At 27.1% G+C, this 25,660-nt stretch overlaps 8 protein-coding genes across 10 annotated transcripts; 2 read left to right on the top strand and 6 right to left on the bottom strand.

Moving 5' to 3' along the window:
* Positions 1-1,266: 1,266 nt before the first annotated feature.
* On the bottom strand, positions 1,267-1,747 carry OCT59_008997 (uncharacterized protein; the record flags this gene model as incomplete). Its single annotated transcript, XM_066133252.1, has 2 exons — positions 1,267-1,601; positions 1,684-1,747. 2 exons carry the CDS (start codon positions 1,745-1,747, stop codon positions 1,267-1,269), a joined length of 399 nt encoding a protein of 132 aa, XP_065999711.1.
* A 1,187-nt stretch (positions 1,748-2,934) lies between these two features.
* OCT59_008996 (uncharacterized protein) lies at positions 2,935-5,342 on the bottom strand (the record flags this gene model as incomplete). The annotated part of the gene is made up of 5 exons (XM_066133251.1): positions 2,935-2,985; positions 3,060-3,176; positions 3,260-4,001; positions 4,084-5,173; positions 5,252-5,342. 5 exons carry the CDS (start codon positions 5,340-5,342, stop codon positions 2,935-2,937), a joined length of 2,091 nt encoding a protein of 696 aa, XP_065999710.1.
* A 6,369-nt stretch (positions 5,343-11,711) lies between these two features.
* Positions 11,712-12,313, bottom strand: OCT59_008995 (uncharacterized protein; the record flags this gene model as incomplete). The annotated part of the gene is made up of 3 exons (XM_066133250.1): positions 11,712-11,779; positions 11,854-12,219; positions 12,301-12,313. The coding sequence occupies 3 exons, from the start codon at positions 12,311-12,313 to the stop codon at positions 11,712-11,714; spliced, it is 447 nt and encodes a 148-aa protein (XP_065999709.1).
* A 989-nt stretch (positions 12,314-13,302) lies between these two features.
* Positions 13,303-13,542, bottom strand: OCT59_008994 (uncharacterized protein; the record flags this gene model as incomplete). Its single annotated transcript, XM_066133249.1, has 1 exon — positions 13,303-13,542. One exon carries the CDS (start codon positions 13,540-13,542, stop codon positions 13,303-13,305), a length of 240 nt encoding a protein of 79 aa, XP_065999708.1.
* Positions 13,543-14,898: 1,356 nt separating this feature from the next.
* OCT59_008993 (uncharacterized protein) lies at positions 14,899-16,057 on the bottom strand. 2 transcript variants are annotated; one of them, XM_066133248.1, is made up of 3 exons: positions 15,794-16,057; positions 15,453-15,705; positions 14,899-15,428 (listed from the first exon to the last, which is right to left on the bottom strand). In XM_066133248.1, the coding sequence occupies exons 1-3, from the start codon at positions 15,935-15,937 to the stop codon at positions 15,280-15,282; spliced, it is 546 nt and encodes a 181-aa protein (XP_065999707.1). In that variant the 5' UTR covers positions 15,938-16,057; the 3' UTR covers positions 14,899-15,279. The 2 variants fall into 2 exon arrangements, with proteins under 2 accessions (XP_065999707.1, XP_065999706.1); XM_066133247.1 differs by having other exon boundaries at positions 14,899-15,705.
* Positions 16,058-16,803: 746 nt separating this feature from the next.
* OCT59_008992 (uncharacterized protein) lies at positions 16,804-18,072 on the bottom strand. The gene is made up of 4 exons (XM_025316968.2): positions 18,067-18,072; positions 17,537-17,751; positions 17,373-17,460; positions 16,804-17,287 (listed from the first exon to the last, which is right to left on the bottom strand). The coding sequence occupies exons 2-4, from the start codon at positions 17,678-17,680 to the stop codon at positions 17,064-17,066; spliced, it is 456 nt and encodes a 151-aa protein (XP_025179341.1). The 5' UTR covers positions 17,681-17,751; positions 18,067-18,072; the 3' UTR covers positions 16,804-17,063.
* A 1,289-nt stretch (positions 18,073-19,361) lies between these two features.
* On the top strand, positions 19,362-20,377 carry OCT59_008991 (uncharacterized protein). 2 transcript variants are annotated; one of them, XM_066133246.1, is made up of 4 exons: positions 19,362-19,502; positions 19,597-19,635; positions 19,728-19,802; positions 19,874-20,377. In XM_066133246.1, the coding sequence occupies exons 2-4, from the start codon at positions 19,607-19,609 to the stop codon at positions 20,226-20,228; spliced, it is 459 nt and encodes a 152-aa protein (XP_065999705.1). In that variant the 5' UTR covers positions 19,362-19,502; positions 19,597-19,606; the 3' UTR covers positions 20,229-20,377. The 2 variants fall into 2 exon arrangements, with proteins under 2 accessions (XP_065999705.1, XP_025179342.1); XM_025316969.2 differs by having other exon boundaries at positions 19,597-19,802; positions 19,874-20,371.
* A 3,303-nt stretch (positions 20,378-23,680) lies between these two features.
* On the top strand, positions 23,681-24,693 carry OCT59_008990 (uncharacterized protein; the record flags this gene model as incomplete). The annotated part of the gene is made up of 8 exons (XM_066133244.1): positions 23,681-23,683; positions 23,906-23,939; positions 24,016-24,048; positions 24,125-24,159; positions 24,261-24,279; positions 24,356-24,389; positions 24,453-24,486; positions 24,628-24,693. 8 exons carry the CDS (start codon positions 23,681-23,683, stop codon positions 24,691-24,693), a joined length of 258 nt encoding a protein of 85 aa, XP_065999704.1.
* Between the last annotated feature and the right edge of the window lie 967 nt (positions 24,694-25,660).

Genomic DNA, 25,660 nt, shown 5'->3' with positions numbered 1-25,660 from the left:
TTAAATATATCCTTCAGGATCATTGCAATGATGACATACTCGTTTAGCAGTAAAGATCATACAGCCATACAAGCTATACACAGCTGGTGAAGCTGAAAGGAAATGACCTTTCACGTGTGAATTAACCATCACGTGTAAGTCATTTGATTGCCAAAAATAGATATACTGTAGATTATACATCGATTCTCTATTATAGGCTGTATAATAGATTTGTAGTATTCAATGCCATTATCCTTATCCTACTAATTACCTATCACCTAATCTTTCATCGACACGGAATAAATAATAAAGAACAATAAGTGAGAAATTGATCTAGTTATTTTAGTACCATTATAAAATTGTAAATCAATTTCCAACCAATCATGCTTTGTAATTCTACTAATAAATTTGACCATTGGTTTTACTAAATAAAATTCATTATAATTATATTTAAGGTTTAAAATGTAATCCAATGAAATTTACTTGGGAATAATCAGAAACCATTTTGAGCAAAAAACGTTGCAGGTCCACATATAACGTCAAGAATCGTAGTATTGTTGTTCAATTGAAAACGGGTATTTACAATTTTCTACATTAATACTTCTATGTTGAGTCCTGTCGGTCTGATGATAGCAATATGAAGGAAATTCCTTGCATCACCTTTTATGATACCTACAAGAACTGGTGCTTAGAAAATGGCGAACCTAAAACACTCAGTAAGAACAAGTTTGGCATGAAGATTAAGCAATTCTTCTCCAAAACCCGTGTAAGACGTTCGGGTGCTTTAATATAATTATTATATTTGTACGATAAATTATAAGCGGAGTGTATATGTTAATTATATAACGAAATTGATTTAGTAATAATATGATCTGCGAAACTTTGTTACATTTAAAGTTAGAATCTAGACCCTAAAATCTTAAAATATTGATTTTTGACAAGTTAAAAAAAAAACATTTATCTCATATTGACGTTATACATCTTGATTTTCAAAAAGATCATATATAACTATTTTACGATAATATATTTTAATTACGGTTATACTTTTCCCATTTAGTTTAGCTCAAAAATTAAATTAACCAAAAGTAATTACGTGTTATTTTAAGAGTCGTACTAAGTTTCGCGGAAGATGATCCGATATGAACTTTAAATTTGTAACTCATTAAAATGAGATTTTATACGAAAAAAAAAAAATATGGCTGAAATAAAGCGCCGATCAACAATATCAACTTCAACAAACTATACTTTTCTATAATAATTTCATAAAATCTCTTTTCCTTCTTATATTCATTCCTTTGTATATCCCAACTCTTTTAAAAATCCATCAACTTTCTCAGCAGGGCGAGCAATGATAGCTTTACCTTTGTCCCAATCAACTAAAATAGGTCTTTGCAATCTAATAGGTTGTTCTTTAATGATATTAGTTAACTCTTGAATGGATTTAGGTTGTTCTATTTTAGTTGTTGCATCTCCTTCTTTCACCGTTCCATCTTCATTTCGTAAAATCTTGCTTAAATCATTTTCAATATTAAGGTATTGAACGATATTTCGTAATTGGTCTCGAGTAAGCGGAGTTTTTTGGTAATCCAATAAGTCCAAATTAAATATACCCGGTTGTTGTTCTAATGTTTTATGAAGAATTGATAGTGCTTTATTACATTTATTACATGCTGGATTATAGATCAAGGTTAAAATTGGTTGTACCATATTTAGTCGAAATGACATTTTTGATTAAGAAAAAAAAAAGTACGTGTAAAGAGAGTAACATGAAAATATCTGTCAGAAACCCATTTTATATTATTAATTATTACACAAGAAATAGTGTATAAATTACAACGAATGAGAGTTCATCATTAACTGTATAACGAACGCTAACCAATTTTTTTTAAGAGATAATTCACGTGATTATTTATTGATTATTTAAATTAAATAAAATTCTATTGAAACAACAAAACCTGCTCCCGTAGCAAAGTGGCAATGCGTCGTGCTTATAGGGTAGTAACCTATACTTGAGCAACGCGAAGGTCGCGAGTTCGATCCTCGCCGGGAGCATTTCATTTTTTCATTTTTTTAAATATGGTCAGGATCCACTTTATTGCAGATCTGTGACAGGTTAACACGTCACTTTTCTTAGCCGAGAGGTTGCTTTTTAGCATACATAATCTTTATTATATTTTTTTTACTGATGTAGGTGAAAGAAAACCAGAATTAGTATATATATGTATGTAAATTTATTTTTAACGCGACCTAATATTTGCCTGATATACAACCATTCCGTAAAAAATATTTATGATTTTACCGTTAAAGATGCGTATTTGCAGTAAAAGAGACGTCATTTGTTAAAAATAATTCTACAATAGTTGATTCCAAGCCATTATCAAAGAGAAAGAAGAGAAATTTCTCTTAAAATTTTTTGTTCTACAATAGTTGATTCCAAGCCAAAAATCAAAGAGAAAGAAGAGAAATTTCTAGACTTCTTAATACTTAAAAATTTTAAATTTTAAATGAAACGATAAGAATCTAACATGGCTTTTAATTATAATAAATTTATTACCATTATTGTTTCTGATTATTGCATTCTTGATTACCGTATATGCTAATTGACGTATTCTTGATTGATCTATTCTGGTATTCTAATTTAATTACTGTTGTTCTGTTCCCAATTCTATATTAAAATTTGATTAATTACCATACTAAGTCACTAGCGTATTATTAAACGATAGAAAAGGTTGACAACTCTTAAAGAAAACTAAATATTATTAAATTATCGGGTAGTTTATTATAATTTTAGATTAATAAATTACAAAAAAAAAAAATTCAAGAATCTTTTAATTCTAGGTATGAATACTCATTCTTCTTTTAAATCACATGAAAATCCGAATAATAATAAAAAATAATAATTAAATCTATAAAAGATTCTATTTGATTTTATAAGAATACTTATTACATAATAGATTATCCTAATGACCATTCACTAGATAACTTACTAAATGTAACAAATGCATCCTAAATAAAAAATAAAATAATTTATTTAATTTACAAACATTATACATCGTCCAATAAATATATTAATTCTTTACCTCTTTCGTACAATCTGGAATTTGTTTATCAAAAACAGGATAATCCATTGAAACTGTAGTATGTAATTGTTTAGAATGGAAGGCCGCCAATTTTCCATAACCTCCAGGAGAAATTATCTATAAAAATTAAAAAACAATAAATTAAAAAAAAATTTCAATAATAATAAATCAATGGAATAAATGCAATAATAATTTTATACCCGATAATCTGTTTTGCTTAAAATCCAATTTTCTATTATAGCATTATTTACATCATCTGCGTGATCGTGATGACTATGATTAGATTGAATTGGTAAACCGGAGATAATAACATGTTCCAATTTTTGTACAGCCTCATTTCTTAAAGCTTCCGAGTCAGTAATAAGGAAATAAATGACTTTGTGATCCGGTACGGCATAAGTTTGTGTAAGTTGATCAGCACAATGAAAAAAATGTTTATAATCTTGCAATGCATTCGTATCACCCCTTATTCTAATTTGAATTCCCACCGAAAATATATTATTAAGTGAAAATAATGATGTATACTTTGATATAAATGACATTGTTGAAGTACTTGGACGGAATAGATAATCAAAAATACATCCAAATGCTGTGTGTGGTCTTAATCCAATCTCTTTTAAAGGTTGTGCGTAATATTTTGAATCAAAGGTTCTAATAATCATTCCTCGATTTGTATGAAATTTGATAAAAGGATCCGGATATTTTGTTGACCAATTAGAAAGTAAAAATTGATTGTCTATTTGTTGAGCATCAAAATCAATAACATTAATTTCACTACTTTGCAAATCTTTGATGGTCGGTTCCGGATCTAAAGAATCATAACTCCAATCAATATTAGGAGAATCAAAAATTGCATCAAGAGGAAGAGGAGCTTGCCAATCTGAAAGAAAAGCTCGATTTGTAAGCAAAGAAAATAAAAATGTCGAGGTCATGCCAAGTATGCTTTTAATAAAAAAATCATGTTAATATTTTAATTATAAAATAAAAAGAATCATTACAACAACGAAAATTTCTTGTAACGTACCGGTCACCCAGGTTACCACAATTTGAATTTGCTTCACAAACATAAGCAACATATTTTTGTTCCGTTCTTCCAGTCAAAATGTCTTCGTGTAATTTAGCATAATTTTTTTGCCATGTTCCACATGAAGAATCAAGACTTTCATCCGTATTCATTTCAATTAATTGTATTATAGCGGTTTCATTTCGTTCTTCTTCGGTAAGTGATCCAATAACATCTTCATATGTAAAATGTGGGTTTGGAGCTTGATAAGTATACTTTGCATAATTAACTATATCCTCATTATTATCACTTAATCCCGATGCATCCAACTTGTAATGTCTAAGTTTTTTTTTATCAAGCTTGTTAGGTAAGCCTATTAAATTTGATTTTTCTTCAGTTTCATTACTTTCTAGAATATTTTTATTACTTGTTTCTTCCAACTGATCTTTTATATCACCATTATTAAGAAGAATTTCATCAGAATGTCCAAAATTTGTATTTTTGATTTCATTTTCATCCACATTATTAGTAAGATTAGGTTCAATTTTAATATCTTCAAGAATACTTTCTTCCTGATTTTGTTGCTTTGTTTCATCAGGTAATTCTGGTATAACATCACTTGTGTTATTATCGGACGAATGCTCTTCAGTACTAATTTCTTGCGGTTTAAGTTCATCATCTTCATAAATAACTTCTCCATCTTCAAATATAGTATCATTATAAATTGCATTAATGTGATCATCATCAATTTTATCTTCTATCGGATTTTCTACAAAAGGGTTGAGAACTTCATGAATTTCATTTTCTTCATCATCAGAAAATTTATCAGGATCCTGCACAAAATTAATTGGTTCTTCCACATTGATCGGTTCTTTTTTAATTGCATATTCTAAATCATCAAATGGAGGACCTAATCCGCTTAAACTTCCCAAAAAGAATACAAGAGCACAAAAAAATACTAACATTGATAATATATTTTTTAATTCAAAATTTGAGGAAGTATCAGCTTGCATTTGTTTCTCAAAAGATTTATGTTTTGATGGAGTATGAGGTGGATTTTGTAATGAACTTTTATTACTATTCTCACTTATAGAAGTAAGAAATGATTTCCCTGATTTTTGTGATTCAAGGTAATTATTTTGATTAGAATTATATGTATTATTAAAATTACTTGTATTATTGACTATACGTTGATTCGGTATCGAAAGAAGATTTTCCGAAGAATCATTGCTTCCCGCACTGATACTCATAGTACGACGATGTGGTCTTGAAGAAGACATGACTTTTTTCTTTAAAAAAATATAATTGAAGAAATTTCGTTTATAATGAATAAATTACATTAAAATAAAAATGATTTTATACTTTAAAAAAAAAATTCAATCAATTTTAAAGTTTTTAAATAGATTTATTAACAGAAAAAATCCGTTAACTTTTCAAAGGGGTGGAAATTTTTATATAAAGGAAAGAAATTAAATTTGAAAAAAAAAAAAATTCATGGTTAATATACATTAATGTACTTAATTGGAAATGATCGTTACTAAATAATAATAATTGATTTGTGTAGAAAATTCTATGCACTTGCCTTGTGTTTCATAAATTGACCAAAAAATCATATTCCCTATATGATCGTTGAAATAAACACATTGTGCCAAGATCTGTCGATCCACATTGTATGACGCAGTTTAGCACGAGTCAAAATGTCCACGTGATATTAACTCTAGATTATATATATAGTGATATGTCGTGTTTCATAATGTTTGAAATGTCTAGTTGAGGAATGATTTATATCAAAAATATAGATGATTGTCTCAAAGAAATAGACTATAAACTTAGCCTTAAACCTGAAGACAAACAAGATTTTCTAAATTCTGCAGATAACATTTGTTCTCTAACTCTAATGAATTCTATTAGCTTTCACCTATAAGATAAAGCAACATATGAACTTGATAATTTTCTCATATGTAGAGTATGTCTTAAAGTGTTTTAGTATTTTAACATGAAGTTTTGGATAAGGAAAAAAGATAAAAAGATAAAAAAATATGAATCTTTACCAAATTAGCATTTGAAAGAAAAAAGAACTATGCTGCTGCTAAAGTATATGAAGAGCATCTAGTATATAACATTTTAAGTTGATTTGTACCTGTAAAATACAAAAAATCAGAACAATCCAGAGAATATTTAGCCGTTATTCCTGTAAATAGAAAATTCATTTGCACTTATTACCTCTACATGATCAACTATCCTTTCCTAAAGAACCTTTACACAATCAACCCTCCCAAAAAAAAATCTCAGGAAAAAGAAAATGGAATTCACATATCTAAGACAGGTGAAATTTCTTTTTTAGCATTTCAAACAACTTTATCAATGGATAATTATAATAGTGAAACCAGATCATGCTAGATGTTGGATTTTCCTTCCAATACCTTTTCCTTTTTTATTACATCACCACTTACCTTGATAGCTTAATTCAACAGTAATAAATTCATAGTTCAATACTTGATGCAAGCTGTACAATTTTTGACAATTAGTGCAAACTGTGACTCTTAGTCTATAGAAATAAGCTTTCAACAGCAGTAACCCTGTAAAAAATCTGATCCGTGTTTTATCTTTCCATTTTTTTTCTGTGAATGTATCATTTTCATGGAATTAATAGCCTTAAATCATGGAAATTTTCATCTCGCTAACACGGATATCCGTGAATGTATCATTTTCACGGAATTTTTACAGAAGTCACGGAGAAATAATGGAAATATTTGGATAAAAATTTTTTATAGGGTAATAATGAACTCTTAGTTTGACATTTAGCACAATCTATTTAGATTGGTTTAATTTGTATAATATTAATATACCTTTTCTCTTGCCAAGTAGAACAGATGTTTCAAAAGTATTAGAAGAATACATGGAAACAATTCCAAAAAAAAGAAAAATATTTAAGATTAGTTATTCAAATGATATTTCATGAGAGCAATAACCATTATGATAATTCTGAAATTTTTGTACTTGTTATTCTGTTTATTGTAAAATCCTAGATTTTACTGGTGATAATTTAGAAACTATGTTTATTTTCTTCAGAATACTACTAATCTGTTATGGTTGATAACTTTGAACAAGAAGTGAGACTATCACAAGCAATTACTGTATATCAAGTTGTATATTGTTTCTTTGATAAATTACATGAGTATTTGAAAATAAATTGTAATGTTGCATTTAATGAAAGGAGACTTACTTATTTTATTGCATATGTTATAATAGAAAATCAATAAGCTGTTTCCAAAAGATTGAAAAACAATGCTCAGCATAGAAGAAAAGCATGCTATTTTTGTCTTGAAGTATAGTGAAGAATAGTAAATTATATTCACTTTGATTGATTTTCTTATATTATTTGATGTTAACTAATATCAGTACATGACAATATACTGTTACTACAATTATAAATAAAAGATATAAATTTCAGAGTCATAATTTGCTAGTTCTTTTCCAATATGCTCATGAAAAGGCTTCTTGATCTAAAGAAAGTAAAGAAAGTGAAATTTAACATATAAGTTAGAATATTAAATACATTTGTATAGTTGTATTTTTATACTTTTTTTTCTTCTACAAACCGCATACAATGCAGCTCTAACAAAAAAATTTTTTAAGTGCCCAAATTTTTTATATTATGTAATACTTAACCTTATAATTTTATTGGTCAGATTTATTTAATTTAAGTTATAATTCTTAATTCTAGCCAGAATTATATATAATTTTAGTAAATTTGACCAGATTTACATGTAATTCTGGTCAGAATAAAATGGCCAAATATTTAATTCAATAGTAAAATATTTTGAATTGCTACTACTTTATTAAAAAATACTTTACAGGAAATGTTTTATTAAGCTTAATCTGGTTTATTATTGTACATTTATACTTTATGTTTATCTTTTTTTTTGAATGAATAGTAGTGATTTAAATTTCATCAAATTTAATTGCTGAGACTAAGTTGTACGTACTGTATAACTTTAAGTTTAAGAAAAAAATCTCTTATTTAATGTCAGAAGCCATTCAGGTTAAAGATATGAATTTAATGAAATACTCAAACAAAGTTAGTGTTCTGCACAAATCGATTAATGACATGGTGTGACCTGATTGCTTCTGAATAATAAAAACGTATTTTGCGTATAACTTTTGATCTAGCAGTCTGATTTCGACGATCTATTTTTTATTTTGATCAGGGTAATGAGACCTATCGATTAAAAAAAGATCATTGAAATTGGATCACTAGATCCTGAGGTAATAATTTTTGGAGGTCAAATCGAGTTCGAATTGAGTCTGAATTGAGTTCAAATCGAATCAAATTTTAGAGGAAAAATTTGATTTGTGTGGAACACTAAACAAAGTGTTGGTAATTTTAAGACTATAAATGTGATAAAAATGCAGTACAGTAAAATAATTAGTCTTAGAAATAATATACTTCTAAATGCTTATTAGTAAAAAATTTTAAGGATCATTTTGATTTAGCTGTAGCTATTTGTGAAAACTTAGATGCACTTTTCAAGTTATCTTTGGATAATATTTTACTAATAAAGCTCTAATCAGTCTGGCTTAATCTGGCAATTCAGATTGAAATTAGAATTGGTCCAATTAAGTAAAATTTTTAGGTACAGATAAAAATAGACAAATGGGTAGCATGTAAAAATTATGCTTCTCAATTTGAAATCCAAGAATTTTATGGGCATGTAGAATATTGTTTCAGCCTGGACTGAAATATTCAGTCTGGTTCAGTTCAGTCCTGAATTATAAATTTAACCTGAACTGCTAAATTAAACAAGTTGGAATCAGACTGGATTAAGTAATTGTTTTCACAATAATTTTATATTAAAACTATTGCAATTGTTTAATTATTAAATAAAAAAATATTGCAAAATATTTTTTTTAATATATAATTAATTTAATAATAAAATATTGCAAAATATTTTTTCAAAATAATTTTAATTAAAACATATTTGCCAATCTGTGAATTAACAAAATTCATCTAAATTAAGGAATTTGAAAAATTAAGTAAATTAAGTTTCATAAAAATGATCACACTTGTATTACATGATCATATGACAGATATAAAGAAATTATTTTAACAAAAAGTAGTGTTAAAAAATTTTTTTCTTTCATAAACTTCCTATTAAACTCCCCATCAACTTCTCCATCAACTTTTCAACCAGTTTTTACATCAAGTAAATTGAAAATTTTTGCAAGTATATTAGTAGTAATTATTTTTATATTAGATACAATTCAAAGCTGTTTTTTTATTTTTTTTTTATAGTTTATAGAAAAAATTTATTTAGAAAGTAAAAAAAATCTTTCAATAAATAAATAATTTTAAATATTAATAATGATTATATTTTAGCGAATTTAGATTATATATTAATTAGTTGTTTAATTAAAATCTATTTGATATTTATTATTAATTATTTTTCAGTTACTTTTTTTTTATTAAATCATTAAATATTCTGGATTTTGTAAAGTTTTTTTTCTTTTTTTTTTAATAAACTAACTTTATAATACTTTTTTCCTTTTTTTTTCTAGAAATTCCTTCTACTTGTTTTGAGTTAAAGAGGTAAATATTTTGGAAGGTTTTAAAGTTTTTTTATATATTTTTTAACATTTTTTCTCATGTAGAAACGGGGTTTGATCAATTTTAATCAGTATTGCACCACATAACTAATAATAAGGTTGCTTGTCTAAACCTCTTCAAAATTCTACGATTAGTTTCGTCAAAATTTTACTATAGATTTATTATAGTTTTGGCAGAGTTTCGGCAGTTTCAGCATTTATAATAAGTTTCGGCAGTTTCGCCTTTCTCCAAAGTTTCGCCAGTTTTTTAATATAACTTTAATATAGTTTCAGCAGAATTTTGCTTTTCGGTGAAACGCCATCTTGCCTAAACCCCTAGGTTTCGGCAAGTAACTTTAACTAATAATTAGCAAATTCTGCAAATTGGCAGATATAAAATATTTTTGCAATATTATTTTAATTAATTTAACAAAAAAATGTTGTGAAACATTTTTCAAAGTAATTATAATTAAAAAATATTTTTGCAACATTTTTTATTATAGGATTAGACTGAACTGAATTAAATAACTAGTCTAATCTGATCTGGTTCTAGATTATCTTTTAATATGATTCAAATTAGACTGAAATGAAGTAATTTTTTTGGTTTGATTCTGAATTACTCTTCAACCCAGACTAATCTGAACTATTTAAAGCTTTATATTAGTAGGCAACACACTTATAAGAGTGTTGTTTACTTATATTACAGTATTGCCTATTTATAATTATAGTGTTACCTACTTATGTATATGTTACCTACTTATTCGTTTTTATTATTCTGTTTTCTTGCTATTATTTTCCTGTGTTATTTATTTTTTTTGGTATTTTGCGCTGTATTTATTTTAGGCTTGTTAGTTATTATAATTGCTTTATTAGTCATTTTCATTCTTAGGCTTATTTGATTATTTTATTCATTTCTACTATATTGCAAATTGTCATTATATTACTTGAGGTTTATAGTTGATCAGATGGGTTATGTTTATTCTTGCTATTCTTAAGAGTTTACAGGCTCTTTATATATATTGGATTATTTTTTGTATAGTGGATGATGCTTTAGCTCTTTTTTAATGATATTTTTTTTATGTTTTTTTCAGTATACTTTATGTCTTTGTGAGGCTATTTAGAGCCTGATTTAGCATCTAAGGTAAGGTACATAATGCTGAATTGGTGTTGTTCCTGTTATCACCTTTCTGGGCTGAATTCATTATATCTAACTGGTGTCGCTTCGTTCTATATCTGGCTTTGTAGACCAATTTGAAGGCTGAGGGTAAGACATGTAGTACTAAATTTGGATGTCTGTTTGGTAGTTGACTTGGTATTGTCCTTCTTGATTGCTGATGCTAGGTTAGTCAATGGAGTACCAAAGTCATTTTCTTACTTATTCTTTATATAATTCTACCTTAGCATCCCATCTTTTTTTTCCATTTAATAGTTAAATACCTGAAGTAAATAAAATTTTTGAGACTGCCAGTCTCTGAAAAATGTGAAAAAAATATTAGATATGAGTGTTCTGAAAATATAGAGGTAGGAGCTAGAATGGTAGGATGCCAAAGTAAAATTTCTTATTTCTTTCCTTAATATAATTCTGCCTTAGCATCTTACTCTAGACTAGTTTGTCCAAGCTCGTTAAAGTTGTGCAGATGAAATGACACAGTACCTTTGGGATAATCTAACCGATTATTTTCTGTGATATTTGGCAAAAAGTACAAATTATACTCATTTAAAAAATAAAGCCCAATATAGGCAGATATACATGCTTTAAAATTCATGTGCAAGAAAAACTATTATTTTTTTTGATGGTAGAGTCTTGTCCAGGCTTATCAAAATTGCGCAGAAGAAATGGCACAGTACTCATCAATCAAAGAGTAATCATTTGATAGTGATTGTTAAAAATAAAACCCGATATGTACAAATGTAAAAAAACATGCTAATAGATACTTTATTAATTTTGCTCATCACTGGTAGGTTTCTTTGCTGATAGTGGTTTAATTGATAAAAAAGGCTAAACTATGAGATCACTTACACAAACACCATATGATTATGTAATACTTTGGTTACTAATAGGATTATTTCTTTCTTTTTGGCTTTGAAGTTGATGCTTGAGTAGTATGTACTTTTGGATTTGGATCATTTTCTATTTGTACCATATTGTCAGATGTATATTCAAAGTTGAAAACATTTAAGATAAAATGGACAAAAGTAACTTACTAGCAGAATAAGCAGAATTTTTTTTAATAGATTCTCTGGTAGCTTGTTGACAATTGGCGGTCAGAAGATTATATGCTTTTTTGTCAAATGCATCATTTTTGACCTGGCCAAGCGTAACATCTTTGGGATAATAAAATTCCTTAAGTTTCCATTCTCCATTCTTATTTGAATAATTCGAAATTACCGTGGATTTAGGATCTTTAGGATCTTTATCTGATGTACGTTCAATTAAATATTGACCACCTTTCTCTGTTTTCACTTGGATTGCATGATGTTTGGTAACCTTTCCTAATAAGCGAAGATTCTTTTGGCCACCATGTTCAATTTTACGGGAGAGTTTTGACATATACAAAACCTTATCATTTTCTGGAGAAGTTATTAAAATAAAGGTATTTGTTTCAAAAATTTGGCTGTTATACCCCCTCATGAATTAGTTATAATGCTCACCATCGTATGACATATCTATTATACGAAAGAGATGTTTTTTAAGAAAAATTATTTTGGCTATCGAGTTTGTTAAATATATAAATATACAGTATGTAGGTAGATCTCTCGTCTGTTTGATGCATGATAATGTAATAATGTTTTTTTTTTGATGCGATAAAGATTTCCTTATCGTATACTCGTGATAAACATATAGCCTTATTACATAACGATAATTCCGATTTTGGTCGTTGAAACTTCTCGCTAGATATGGGGCAAATTATTTTTCGTTATATTTGAGAACGTACATACGTTAAGCCTGCCGAGCCCTACCATCTAAGTTATCATTAAGTTTGCTATCTACTTAATAAATTCTGTCTTAGATACAGTGTTGGAGATGAAGGTATAAAACGGGAATCATTTAGTTGATAGATTGTTTACGCTTCATGCATTTCTCTCAAATGAAAGTATAGATCGGGATTCATTTATTTTACTATCATGAGAGTAATAATCACCTGAATAACATGTGTAGATTTATATTTACATTTGCAAAACGCACACATTTTAAAAATCAATCAAACCATTCTTTATTGCAAAATAATACGTGAGAAAGGGCCGATCGGCTAAGTAAAAATGAAGCTAATAAAAGATATTGGAGTAGATCACGTTTAAAGGGAGGAATAAAGCACGAAATGAAATAATAACATGCTTTCCGCCTGCCCCTAGACCGTAAAAGGCGGTTCCTTCTCACTACCCCATATTATTTTCGTTATTATTATTTGCGCTACTCGCATTATTATTATTTAAACTATTAGTAATTTCCTTATCATCTACCATCTCATAATTGAAATTACTGTATTAAATTTTGGGTCCCCTTCACCATAATAAAAACTTTTCACAGTACCCTTCCCAATCTTTTCCCCAGTAAGTTCACGAATTTCACGTCTAACAGTTTCAAACGCATAATCCATAGTATCCCCCACTTTGTTCGAATTAAAAACTCGCTTAAAACGGCTCCTATTTTCTTCAATCAGATAATTGACTAGAAGAACTTTCACTACTAGAGGAATGATGAAGCCTTTGGGTAATTGCATAACGTTGGATCATTTCATTTCGGAGAGACGAAGTGAATTCAGATGAAATGTTGCCAAAATCATTACGGCAAGCTTCAATATTATTGAGTCTTGTGGTCACATTATCGACCAAGGAAAATGGTATATTAATAATTTTAGTAAATTCAAACTGATTTTTGTTTTCTTTGATCATTATATTCTATGTTTTCTTGATTATCTATGTGCTCATCAATCGCGAATAATAATTCATTCGTGAAAATTTTATTAGCTGTCCTTCTTCAAAAGGTTGATTTTCTAAACTTTACTTTTGTGCAAATTATTCCTTGAACGACACATATTGCAAGTGGATCGAATATTCTCTCCAACAATGAATTCTGTTTCATCAATGGTTTTCTTACAACCCGAACATCTTTTCGTTACTGGAATATTTTTGATAAATTGCAATAATATTATCATCATTAATTGTCTGAAAAGCTTCTGTTAAAGGATCCATCTAAATAACCATTAATTTAATATCAATTAGTAAATATAATACTATGCTAAAAAAAATCAAAATAATACAATAAAAAATAATAAACAATACTAGAAAAATTATATTTACGCGTAAAATAAGTATTTTCTTTAAATTTACAATAAGTAGATTAAGTCAAATATAACGTTTTGTGTCGTTAGTGTCGTTATTTGCAAAGTCTCTGTCGTTATTTTTTTTCGCGGTATGTATAAAGTGATCAGTATTACATTTCGGCCAATCATATTTTGTTTATCTTGTGATCACATCAGCCACCAGCCACTTTCGTGACTTTTTTTTTCAGGTTACGCTGGGCCGGCTGGGGAAATCGTATTACAAAGGGAATAAAGGCCATGAAAACAGAGAATAACTTTCATGAACAAATAAAAAATTTCATGATTGAAGCATGAAAATAAGGACATAAATAGAGGGCAACTTTATGTGAGTGATAAACTTTGATTTTAATAAATCCATGGTTTACTATCATACATTATCATTACGGATTTATCCGTATAAGATGCATTATGGCGTATTTATATATCTTATTAAAGAAAATAAGTAAAACTATTTGAAACTATTGATTTTTTTTTTTTCACACGAAATTTTCTTGGCAATTGTTTTTAAGATACATACTTAAAAAATGAATTTACCAAAAGGGATTAATATTGATTATTTTAAGGTAATAAAATTCTAAAAATTCCCAAAAGTGGTTAAGTAAAATTAACAAAAAAAGAATAATGTAATAATAACTAAACCCCCCCTTTTTTTTTCATGATGATAACATACAGTATTTTTGTGATCGGGTTTTAAACATGTTTTTTTTTTGTTTATTTGTAATTTTATTATGCATGCTTTTGCATTAAAAACTCCCCCACGTTTCAGTCGTTTCACTGTATTTTATTGAAATGTCAAGATAATTGATAAACTGCATAAAAAAAATAAAATGGTAAAATGGCTTTCATTTTTTGCTATTGGATGAAAAAAAATTCGCTCAAATATTAGAGTATAATTTTTTGTATTTTGTATTTTGTATTTCGTTTTTTTTTATTAAAAAAAAAATATTACACAGTTTATTTTTTAAGGCAAACACACACATTTAATAAATTTAATTTATTCAAAAAGAATAAAAAAAAAAAGACCAAATAAATTTTTTTTGAGCTAAAAAAAGCTCGAGATATATTTTTTTATTATGATAATTCAATTATCATCTTTATAAAAATACAAAGAAAATATATGAAATATAAAATATCGTGATTTATAATTATCCAATCACGTAATAAAAAAAACCATTGTATCTACATTACTCCATCTAATTTTTTTTTATATATTAATTTATATGATGCAAAAAAGATTATAAATTTGATGAACGTGATAATTAAATTTGTAAGGTATTATAAAGTAAATAATTTATTTTTGTTATGTTTATAAGACATAAGCGGCAGCCATGCACATGCTTGAAAGAACAACTCCGGCAGCGATGGATTGATAGTTTCGGACAGCAGAGCTCTTGGCAGCACCATCAGATGGGGTTGGTGGCATGTTAGCAGTTCCGTTGGCTGGAGCAGCACCACCTCCTGGAGCTGGAGCAGCACCACCAGCATCACCACCACCAATGAGAAGAGTACCAGCCATACCACCAGTTCCGGGAGTACAATGGCCTGGAACTCCACAGTAGAACCATGTTTTTGTATTAGGAGTAGCATCTTTTGGAACGGGCCAGCTCCATGTTTTTGGTGCTAAGAATGCTCCATCGGAACTGGCAGCATTGGGTTTTGCAGATTTGGCACAGGCAACTAATGAATCAGTTTCGATAACACTGTGTTTACCACTAACCCAAGTAAAGACGACCTATGAAAATTTTATAAAATTAATAAATTTAGTTTTCTATTTTTTTTTTTTAACAAAAACCGATTAATTAAATTGCAAAAATACATACATTGTCACCAGGCATGGCCATAACCTTTGCTGGTTCGAAGACATTTTCTCCTTTGGCATTACCAACGTTAACCATAACATCAGCTGCTTGAGCGAAAGAAGCAAGACTAGCGACGAAAAAGATAGCAGCGAAAGAAGTTTTCATTTTGATTGATTAATTTGTTTTTTTAAAAAAAAAGGTGAAAAGAAAAATTTTTTATCAAAAAAAATTTATTTTTATGTATTTATTATATATATGTAAAGAACTTTTTTTTTTTGAATTTTTGAGAGGATGCAGAAGCCTGTATTTATAAGTAAAATTTTCAATAAAATAATTTAAATTTTCTTTGGTTAAAAAATCCTTTGTTTCATACTATATTGTAAAATGCTTAGGACGAAAAGTATATTCTTTGACTGTTGTGGAAATGTAAGAAATGCATAAAGTGAAACAAATATTAATTTCATTTGTACTATATTCCTTAAACGGTATGTTTGCGTTATTAAATTTAAATTACGTATACAAAAAAAAAATAATAATTTGTTTCAAATGGCCGAACACAAAACAATATTTAAAATGAACACAACAGGATTAATTATTATTGTGTAAAAAAAAAAATATTTATTATATTATATTATATATTTTATTATTATTTATTTATTTTCAATTTTTTTTTTAATTTAATTATATATAAATAAAATATAAATAATTATATAAATAAAATTTATTTTATTTTATTTTATTTTCTTTGTTTGTGCTATTTAGGATACAGTGTTACAAAATATTCAAGGCTGTAAATTTCCTAAAAAGTAAAATAAGATTATAACCTACCTTATTAAGGGAAGCTAATGACCAAAATTAATATAATAATATGTTATTAATACAATCAGTTTTCTTGTCGGTCATATGTTCGGACGAGAGAATTCCTAGAATTCCAAGAAAACGTCCGCCCAGAAATAGGCTTAGAAAAAAAGGCTCAGAAAAAGGGGGCTGCCAACTATGACATATTATGACAAAATAATTTTATCTCAAAATAATTTCTCAAATGTATTGTAATTAAAAATATATTTTCTTTTATTATTATTATTTATTAAAAAATCAAAATAATTTCTCAAAAGTTAATCAAAATAATTTCAAAATACTGCAAATTAAAATAAAGAAAAATATCTACAAATCTTACAAACTAAAAACAACGAACAATATTAAATAAATTAATTAATTGTATCCTAATTAAAGGTTAAATGCAAAATTATTAAATAAAGAAATTCCGTTGTAAAATTCCCCCTTTTTTTTTTTACAACCAAGAGATAAAGCTTGAAACCAAAGTACCAAAACTTAAAGCAATAAATGATCTTGGCATTACAATAGCATCCGAGGTTTGATTGCTTGTAACTTTGATAGCTCCTTTCATACCAGATGCACAATGTTGATCAACACTGCAGTGAAACCAGATATTTCCTGATGTTTGAGTTATTGTAACAGTAAATTCTTTTGAAGGAGGATTGACTTCTGATTGAACTAAAGAAAGAAGGAAAATAAAGAAATTTTAATATAAAGAAAGTTATTAACTAATTAGGATTTCTTTTTAAAAAATCTCACTTACAAGCATTAGGGTCATTAGATTTTTCGCAAGAATCAGCTTTATCGGATTGGACGACATTATGATTTCCTGATACAAATTTGAACAGAACCTAAAAAAAGAAGGGAATTATTGATAAGCCCAAATTAAAAGTATATGAAAAGAAGTAAAGTTTCATTTGTAAATACCGAATCACCAGTCACAGCTTTAATATTATTTGGAAAAAATTGTAATTTGTTATCAGAACCAACTTCAACAACTATAGTGGCTGATTGGATGAGAGTAACAAGAGCAGCCAAAATAACAATGAAGGTAAAAATTTCTTTATTCATTTTTTGAAAAAAAAGAAAAAAGAATTGTTTGTTAAATTTTTTTATTTTTTAGGGAGATTTTAGATTTTTTTGTGAAAGGTCTTTAATGTTAGATTCCTCTCTTAAATAATTTATATCATACTAATTTCTTAGGCTTTGAAGACGCGAATTCTTTGGGCGTTTACTTATTTGACTAAGTAGTATAAGCGAAAAACCGAGCCATTTGACAAAAATTTCCAAATTTAGGATATTAATTGCCAAAAAAAGATTATGGTTTGTTGATTTTCAACAATTTTTCATGATTCTTTTTATTTTTTAAAATACAAAAATGTCAATCAAGTTGTAATCCAAAAAGTCATATGCGTAATACGCATTTGATATATTTGGGAATAATAATAAAAAACTATTTGTTATTTGATTTCTAAATTATATAATAAATAATTATATAATAGGGATAAAACTATTATTCTACTATCTGTAAAAGGGTTAGAATAAATTTAAATTTATATCTCGTGGCAAATATTCATGAAACACAACTTAAAACTCCCCCTAACTCCAACCTAAAATCTTAACTCATTTTGGAGAGATTGATAAATTATTTTCGAAATTTAATTGTTTAAAAAAATTTATTCCCAATGGCAATATAACCTTTTGTATTACAAAAAATAATCAAATAATTTTCATTAAAAAACCAATCATTTATAAAGTTACCGATTTACTTAATTAAAATTGTTACTAAAATTTTAAAATTATTTCTTAATCGGTATTTTAATTTTTTATGTATTACTTTTTGTCTCATGTTTTTGACTTAAAACTGTATGTCAAACTAAATCCCTCATTTTCATAACAATGATAAGCAAAAATGTCTCATTAGGATCCTTTGATAGAAGGATTTTTTTTTTTCTCTATATTAAAGTTTACACTTTGTGTAAATTATGGGGGCTGTTTTACAGTTCGAGTATATTAATCAAGTAATTATTGTATATGATTATATTACACAAATTTGTACGTTATTTCACAAAAGACAAAGGTTTATGCAAGATTAGGGTAATAAATAAAAGCTTATGAATTTTAATGAAATTAATAAATTTGTATAAGCTTAAATTTGAATCGACCCAAAATGTATCGGTCAGGTTCATAAATCATTAACACTGAAAATCCGGCTAAACCTTCCAATGTTTTACAACATTGATTTTTATCATATCTTTATATAATCTTGGAAAAATTCTTAAAATTCGGTAATTAACGGAATCCAATCAAACATTTGTTTTGTTCTTTTTTCGAAAAAAAAAATATATTTTTAATTCATAAATTCTTTTAAAAAATCATTTCTTTTTTTTTTATTCCGTCTTGGAATTTCCTTCTCTGCTGTACTTCGAAATAATAATATTATTATTGTTCATTGTATAACGATACTTCTCTTAATTCGATGTTTTTGATTTAACTTTTTTTTAAATAGTGACACAAAATGGGAGTTATTCAATGCTTACACTGCATTGGTGCGAAGATCGTACTATCGATAAAATACGATAAACATATTAAATGCTTTTAATCTACATGTATCCATTCGGTGGACATTGCCGCAATTATTAAAAATTTTCGGAACCAAGTTACCCAAAAAAGTGATTTATCATCCTGTTAGCCTTTTGTGTAACTTTGTTATAATCTATTGATTTTCATCTAAATTTTTTTTTTCCCCACTTTTTCTTTTATCTTCTTAATATCTTTTAATAAAAGATAAACTGAAAGAAAAAAAATGTCAGTTAATGATAATTATGATTTTAATTTCATTCTAGAATCTGTTACATTAACAGGAAAAAGGATTCGCCTTGAACCATTAATTGTATGTACAATTATATTTAATTTTATTTTTTATTTTTTTTGTGTTTTTTGAATAATTAAAAATTACTAATTATGAAATATATATATTATAAAAGCCATCTGTTCATGCAGAAGAATTGTATGAGGTTTCACATGTAAATCCCGAATCGAGGAAAGTTTTTGATTATCTTCCGTATGGTCCATTTAATACTTACCAAGAATTTTTGAATTTTTTAAATGGTCCAAGGATAAAAGGAGATAATCATACGATTTTATTTTGTATTATTGATATCGTTTCTGAGAAGAAGATCGGAATTGTTGGGTAAAACTATAACTATACTAATCATTATAATATCACACAAGTATATTAAATTATATTTTTTTTTTATATAGTTATTTAAATACTCAACCAATTCATAAAAAAATTGAAATTGGTCATATATGGATCATACCATCATTTCAACGAACATATGCTAATACAGAAACAAATTTTCTTTTATTACAATATGCATTTGAATCTCTTAAATATCTTAGAGTTACATGGAAATGTCATTCTAATAATATTAATTCACGTAAATCTGCTGAAAGATTAGGTTATAAATTTGAAGGAACTTTAAGAAATCATTATTTAATTAAAAAAGTTATTAATGGTACTGAAATTATTGATAAAAGAAATTCTGATTTTTTATCAATTATAGATAGTGAATGGGAGGATGTAAAAAAAAATTTATTAGAAAAATTGAAATAATAATACATAATACATAATACATAATAATAATAATAATAATAATAATAATATTAGTTTATAAAAAATAATATTATTAGTTTATATTATAACTTTGTGTAATATGTGTAATATAATAAATAAATAAAAATTTGAGCGAATTTTTTTCGTGTAAAAAAAATGATAAGGTTTGTCGTACTTTCGTACTTTTGAAATTTTTTTAATGAGGTGTACAAGACGAAAATCTTAATAAAGTTTTCTTAAATTCGCGATTTCAAATATTAGAGACCCAACGTAATTAAACAATTAAACGCGCGTGACATCAGAATTTCGAACTTTAAAGAAAATATGATATATAATAAATCGAAGTCGAAATCTATTTACTCTATTACCAAAGTGAAAGAATTCGAATTAATTATATAAAAAGTATAATTACATAAACATCGATAAATTTGAATGATAGAAAAACCCCAAGTGTGAAACCTCTCGGTTCACTTACCTTACTATTACTTAATGTTTACAAAAGCAAACTTGATGTACAAATATTCTTATTCGAAAACGGTAAATTACAATAAAAATTTATATTGCGCCTAATTCGGTTTTCCGTGATTTTTTTCGTAATGCTCCGTGAGTTACCATTAAATTATTGTGTTCTCCTGCAGCTTGAAATCTTCTTCAAAGTTCTCCTATAAGGTTATTCGCTCCGAAAGACCTAAACTCGAATTTTCGATTCGTAATTCGCTTCACAGATTTCTATGTACAACTTACATGGATATATACTTAAAACGTCATTGTCGGTTTAACGGAACCGTTCATAGTAAAAGTCCGGAAATTAACTGTACCTACGGTACACAATCACAATAATCATGTGTTTAAAAAGAGAGTTTCACAAAAATAAGCTTATGCAATGAGGTTTTTTCGTATTTTTCTGATATCTATTAGTAATAACCCAATACAAATTTCATTATAGTAGTGGAATATTTATAATATTATACAACACAATATGAAATCAATTGATGAACACCATTCTCAGATGATATGCTACCAACGAACACACCAATGATGACAGCAAGGACGATTTAAATTTTATCGCTCAAGTCTATTAGATAAATGAAAAAAAATCAAGAAAACGAGAAAACTATAGATAATCTCTGCAACGAATTATAAACAAATCAAATCATACTCCTTTTTTACGATATTTCATTCTATCTGCTCGGATCGATTTTAGATAAGCCATTTTATCTTCATTTCTATTGATATTGTAAGCGATTCTTCGGGCAAACTATTGCGTAGTTCTTCCGATAAATTTGGTGTAGGTGTTTCAGAAGGTATAGAAGATGCATTACTTCTAGAGAATATTGTTAGTAGGTTTTAGTAAATTAAAATAAAAAACTCAACATCCACATTATTATTATCCACATTATTATTATTATTATCGACTATGAAACCTTAATAGTGACACGTGGCACGTGACATAACTGTGTGGGAAAATTCTTGCCGAATGCTGTGTCATTTACCGTTGTAACACCAACAATCTTATAATTAAAATTCTATTCCACGTGACCAAGAGAATGTGAAAAAAAATAATTTTGGGAGGCAAAAAAAACTAGATAAATATAAACAGTGAAAACGTGATGAGGTCATTGCGATGTAGAGTTTAAATAATAGTTATTGGTCAGTTTATTAGATCATGCTGAAGTCAACACCCATTCATCCAAAGAGGAGCAATTCTAGCCTGAACTACCAATCTTCTTCGTTAGTCTCTTTGTTCGTTCCACTGCTGTGGCGACTATGTTTTTACTAGTCAGTCTGATCTAACAAAGGATGGGTCCAGTTGGATTTTGTACATCTAGTATAAATCAATATTCATATATGTTTTTTTTTTAATTCATACTGTTTTCATATCTTACAATGTATAGTAAAAATAAAAATAAAATAAATAAATAAAAATTAGGATCATGCTAATTTTGGCAGATTGATATTTTTTGTTAATGGCTAAATAATTGATATCTTTTTTTATCAGTTAAAAATCAATCCTTTAATTATAAGTTATTGAGCTTTACAACAATTAATATCACAATTATTAACCAATAATAGCAGCCATGTAGTGTTCAAATCCGTCCAATCAGAATGCTAGAATTTTATTTTTAAAAACCATACAAGTTTGTGGGCTGAGCTCTTACAAAGAATCAGATGATATTATCATATAAATTTTTAGCTTAATTATAAACTTAATTATAGCTTAATTATAGCTTATTTTTGATTTTTTAAAAATAACTAATTATATTTAATATACAGATGATAATAAGTTTTATAGTTTAATACTAGTTTAATTATACTTTTTGCGTAACTGACGCAATAACTATTATATAATAAAATGAAGCAAATACAAGAGATAGAAAAAGTTTTTACTTCTATAAAAGCACTATAAATTTCCTAATACAATCCCTGATATCATCCCTAAAATTATTCTGGATCTGGTAAATTCAGTTTATCATTAAATCTCACATTAATTGCAGAAATAGATTATATCATTTATATGCTCATTACCTGAAAGTAATGATCATTTTATTCATCTAATCGATCTGTAAATACGAATATACTTTGATCTTATATATAACCAGTGTTGTTATAGGGACAGGACATATTTATGGACAGGACGGGGTGGGACAGTTCAGGTCCAGGACATTGCACTGGTCGAAATCAAAACTTTCGACCGTTAAGAGCTTTCGGCATGATTTTTGCCGATTGGTCATATGATTCGTCACATTTTTTGACCAATGGCAAAAATCGGTAAAATCAATTACAAATTGACTGATACTAATTGTTAAACAAAAGCTTGTTCAGTCTTTTGGTGGAAAATTAACTTATACTGATTGATATACAAAAAATTGTTCCTTTAAGATCATTCAGTAAAATTATGCTGATTGGTCATATAAATCGACACAATTTTGCCAAATTTGCCAAATTGGTAAAAATTGGCAATAATTCGGCAAATCAGTTGTTGAAATTATCAGATGATTAAGATTGACATTTTACAGAAACTTTTTTAAACTTTTTAAACTTTTCGCATCCTTTCCTCCCTCTCTTTCGTCCTTTTTCCTTTCCTTTTTTACACCTTAGTTCTTCATATAAATGTACACATTGAATTTGGTAACTTTTTATTAAATTAAAAAAGTTTTGAAATTTCTTTAAAAAAACGTTTTTTAATGTTAAAAAACATTTCTTTTTTATACTTTTAGTGAAAAAAATCAGTTCCGGCTTGGATACCGATATTACAGGTAAAGTTTCAAAAAATTTCGAAACTTTCTTTTAAAAAAAAAACGTTTTTAGATAAAAACGTTTCTTTTTTATATTTTTTGCAGGAAATCGGTTCCAGTGTGGATACCGTTTCCCTAGATAAAGTTTTGAAAGATTTTTGAAATTATCTTAAAAAAAACGTTTTCTAACTAAAAAACGTTTTTTTTTCATTTATTATGGTAGGAAATCGGTTCCAGCGTAGATACTAATATTCCAGGTAAAGTTTTGAAAATTTTCAAAACTTTAATATAAAAAACGTTAAATATTAACGTTTTTTTTATTTTTTTGTAGGGAATCAGTTTCGGCGTGAATACCGAATCCTAAAGTTAAGTTTCGAAATTTTTGAAAATTTAATAAAAAAACGTTAAATATTAACGTTTTTTATTATATTTTTTTTGTAGGGAATTAGTTCCAGCGTGAATACCGAATTCCAAAGTAAAGTTTCAAAAATTTTGAAACTTTAATAAAAAAACGTTAAATATTAACGTTTTTTATTATATTTTTTTTGTAGGGAATCAGTTCCGACGTGAATACCGTTTCCTAGGTAAAGTTTTGAAAATTTTCGAAACTTTAATATAAAAAACGTTAAATATTAACGTTTTTTTTTAATTTTTTTGTAGGGATATCGGTTCCGGCGTGGATACCGAATCCCAAGGTTAAGTTTTGAAAAAAAAGTTTCAAAACTTTCTTAAATAACGTTTTTTAACAAAAAAAACGTTTTTTTTTTTATTTATTTTTGTGGGAAATCGGTTCCAGCGTGAATACCGTTTCCTAGGTAAAGTTTTGAAAATTTTCAAAACTTTAATATAAAAAACGTTATATTTAACATTTTTTTTTATTTTTTTTTATAGGAATTCGGCTCCAACGAGGACGCCGATATTCCAGGTAAGTTTCGAAACAAATGTTTTGAAACTTTTTTAAAAACTTTTTTTTTATTTTTTTATATAGGAAATCGGCTCCAACTTGGATGCCGATATTTCAGGTAAGTTTCGTTTTCGAAACTTTGATAAAAAAATGTTAATTTTAATTTCTAATGTTTTTTTTTATTCTTTTCCTTTCTTTCGCCCTTATTCTTCTATTGGGCGAAAAATTTTTTTTTAAATTTATATTTTTATTTTTATAGGTTCAGCTTTCAGTTCTTGACTTCTTGGGCTTTGAATATATACTAGATGAGTTTCGAAAACTTTGAAACTCTAAAAAATATTTTTTTAATTTTTTTTTTCTTCTTTGTAGTAGGTTTCGGCTTGGGGCTTTGGATATATTGGTGAGTTTTGAAGTGAAATAATCGAAACTCAAAAAAAAAAACATTTTTTTTTTAATTATTTTTTTTCTTCTTTGTAAGTTTCAGCTTCCGATTCTTGGGCGTTGGATATATAGATGAGTTTCGAAAACTTTGAAACTCTTTAAAATAATTATTTTTTTTAATTTTTTTTTTTATATTTTGTAGGTTTCGGCCTCCAGTTCTTGGACGTTGGATAGGTGTGTTTCAAAGTTTTGTTTTCTTTTCAAAACTTTTTTAGTAAAAAACTAATCGTTTCTTTCTTACAAATTATTTTATCGAAGAAACTTTAATTGTTTCTTCCTTTTTTTTGTAGATTTCCACTTCAGATTTTTGGTTTGGTAAGTTTCGAAATATTTTGAAACAAATTTTTTTATTAAAGACACGGGTAAAATGATGTTCAATCAGCAATCATGCCGATTTGAGTATATTAGTCAATCCGGCCTTCAATATGTAAAATAAAAAGCAATCGATATTAAAAGCAAATCAGCTGTAAATCAGACAATTTACCGATTAATGTTTATTATTGATATTGAATATTCCGATTGATATTTATTTTTAATTATTTAATAATATTGAAAATTCCAACTGATAATTATTTATGTATTTAGTAATGATTTACTTTATATTACATGTCGAATGTATAATATTGATTCAATAAACATAAAATATATTTTTTTTTTTACCTCAAAGGGCACAGTAATAAACATAAAATAATGCAATTTAAATAAAGCAATGTAAAAAAATTACATGTGAAATCGTCTTCCTATTGGAATTATAGCTATGTATGTAACCGGATTTCTTTTACCTACTTCGAACTTAGCAGATATAAATCGGCTAAATATATTGTGCACTGGTATGATACAGTCTCTGCCGA

This window comes from Rhizophagus irregularis, chromosome 17, assembly GCF_026210795.1.
Source record: "Rhizophagus irregularis chromosome 17, complete sequence".
Taxonomy (NCBI): Eukaryota; Fungi; Glomeromycota; class Glomeromycetes; order Glomerales; family Glomeraceae; genus Rhizophagus; species Rhizophagus irregularis.
This window is presented reverse-complemented; position numbering and strand designations above follow the sequence as displayed.

What these genes read in the sequence shown, in the direction of transcription:
- OCT59_008992 (XM_025316968.2), bottom strand. Translation starts at nt 17,680, where the DNA reads ATGAATAAAGAAATTTTTACCTTCATTGTTATTTTGGCTGCTCTTGTT. An exon ending in AAGCTGTGACTGGTGATTCG is followed by an intron (nt 17,461 to 17,536) that starts GTATTTACAAAT and finishes TTCTTTTTTTAG; the next exon opens with GTTCTGTTCAAATTTGTATC. An exon ending in ATCTAATGACCCTAATGCTT is followed by an intron (nt 17,288 to 17,372) that starts GTAAGTGAGATT and finishes TTCTTTCTTTAG; the next exon opens with TTCAATCAGAAGTCAATCCT.
- OCT59_008993 (XM_066133247.1), bottom strand. Translation starts at nt 15,937, where the DNA reads ATGAAAACTTCTTTCGCTGCTATCTTTTTCGTCGCTAGTCTTGCTTCT. An exon ending in TGGCCATGCCTGGTGACAAT is followed by an intron (nt 15,706 to 15,793) that starts GTATGTATTTTT and finishes AAATTTTCATAG; the next exon opens with GTCGTCTTTACTTGGGTTAG.
- OCT59_008991 (XM_025316969.2), top strand. Translation starts at nt 19,416, where the DNA reads ATGTCAGTTAATGATAATTATGATTTTAATTTCATTCTAGAATCTGTT. An exon ending in TTCGCCTTGAACCATTAATT is followed by an intron (nt 19,503 to 19,596) that starts GTATGTACAATT and finishes ATATTATAAAAG; the next exon opens with CCATCTGTTCATGCAGAAGA. An exon ending in AAGAAGATCGGAATTGTTGG is followed by an intron (nt 19,803 to 19,873) that starts GTAAAACTATAA and finishes TTTTTTATATAG; the next exon opens with TTATTTAAATACTCAACCAA.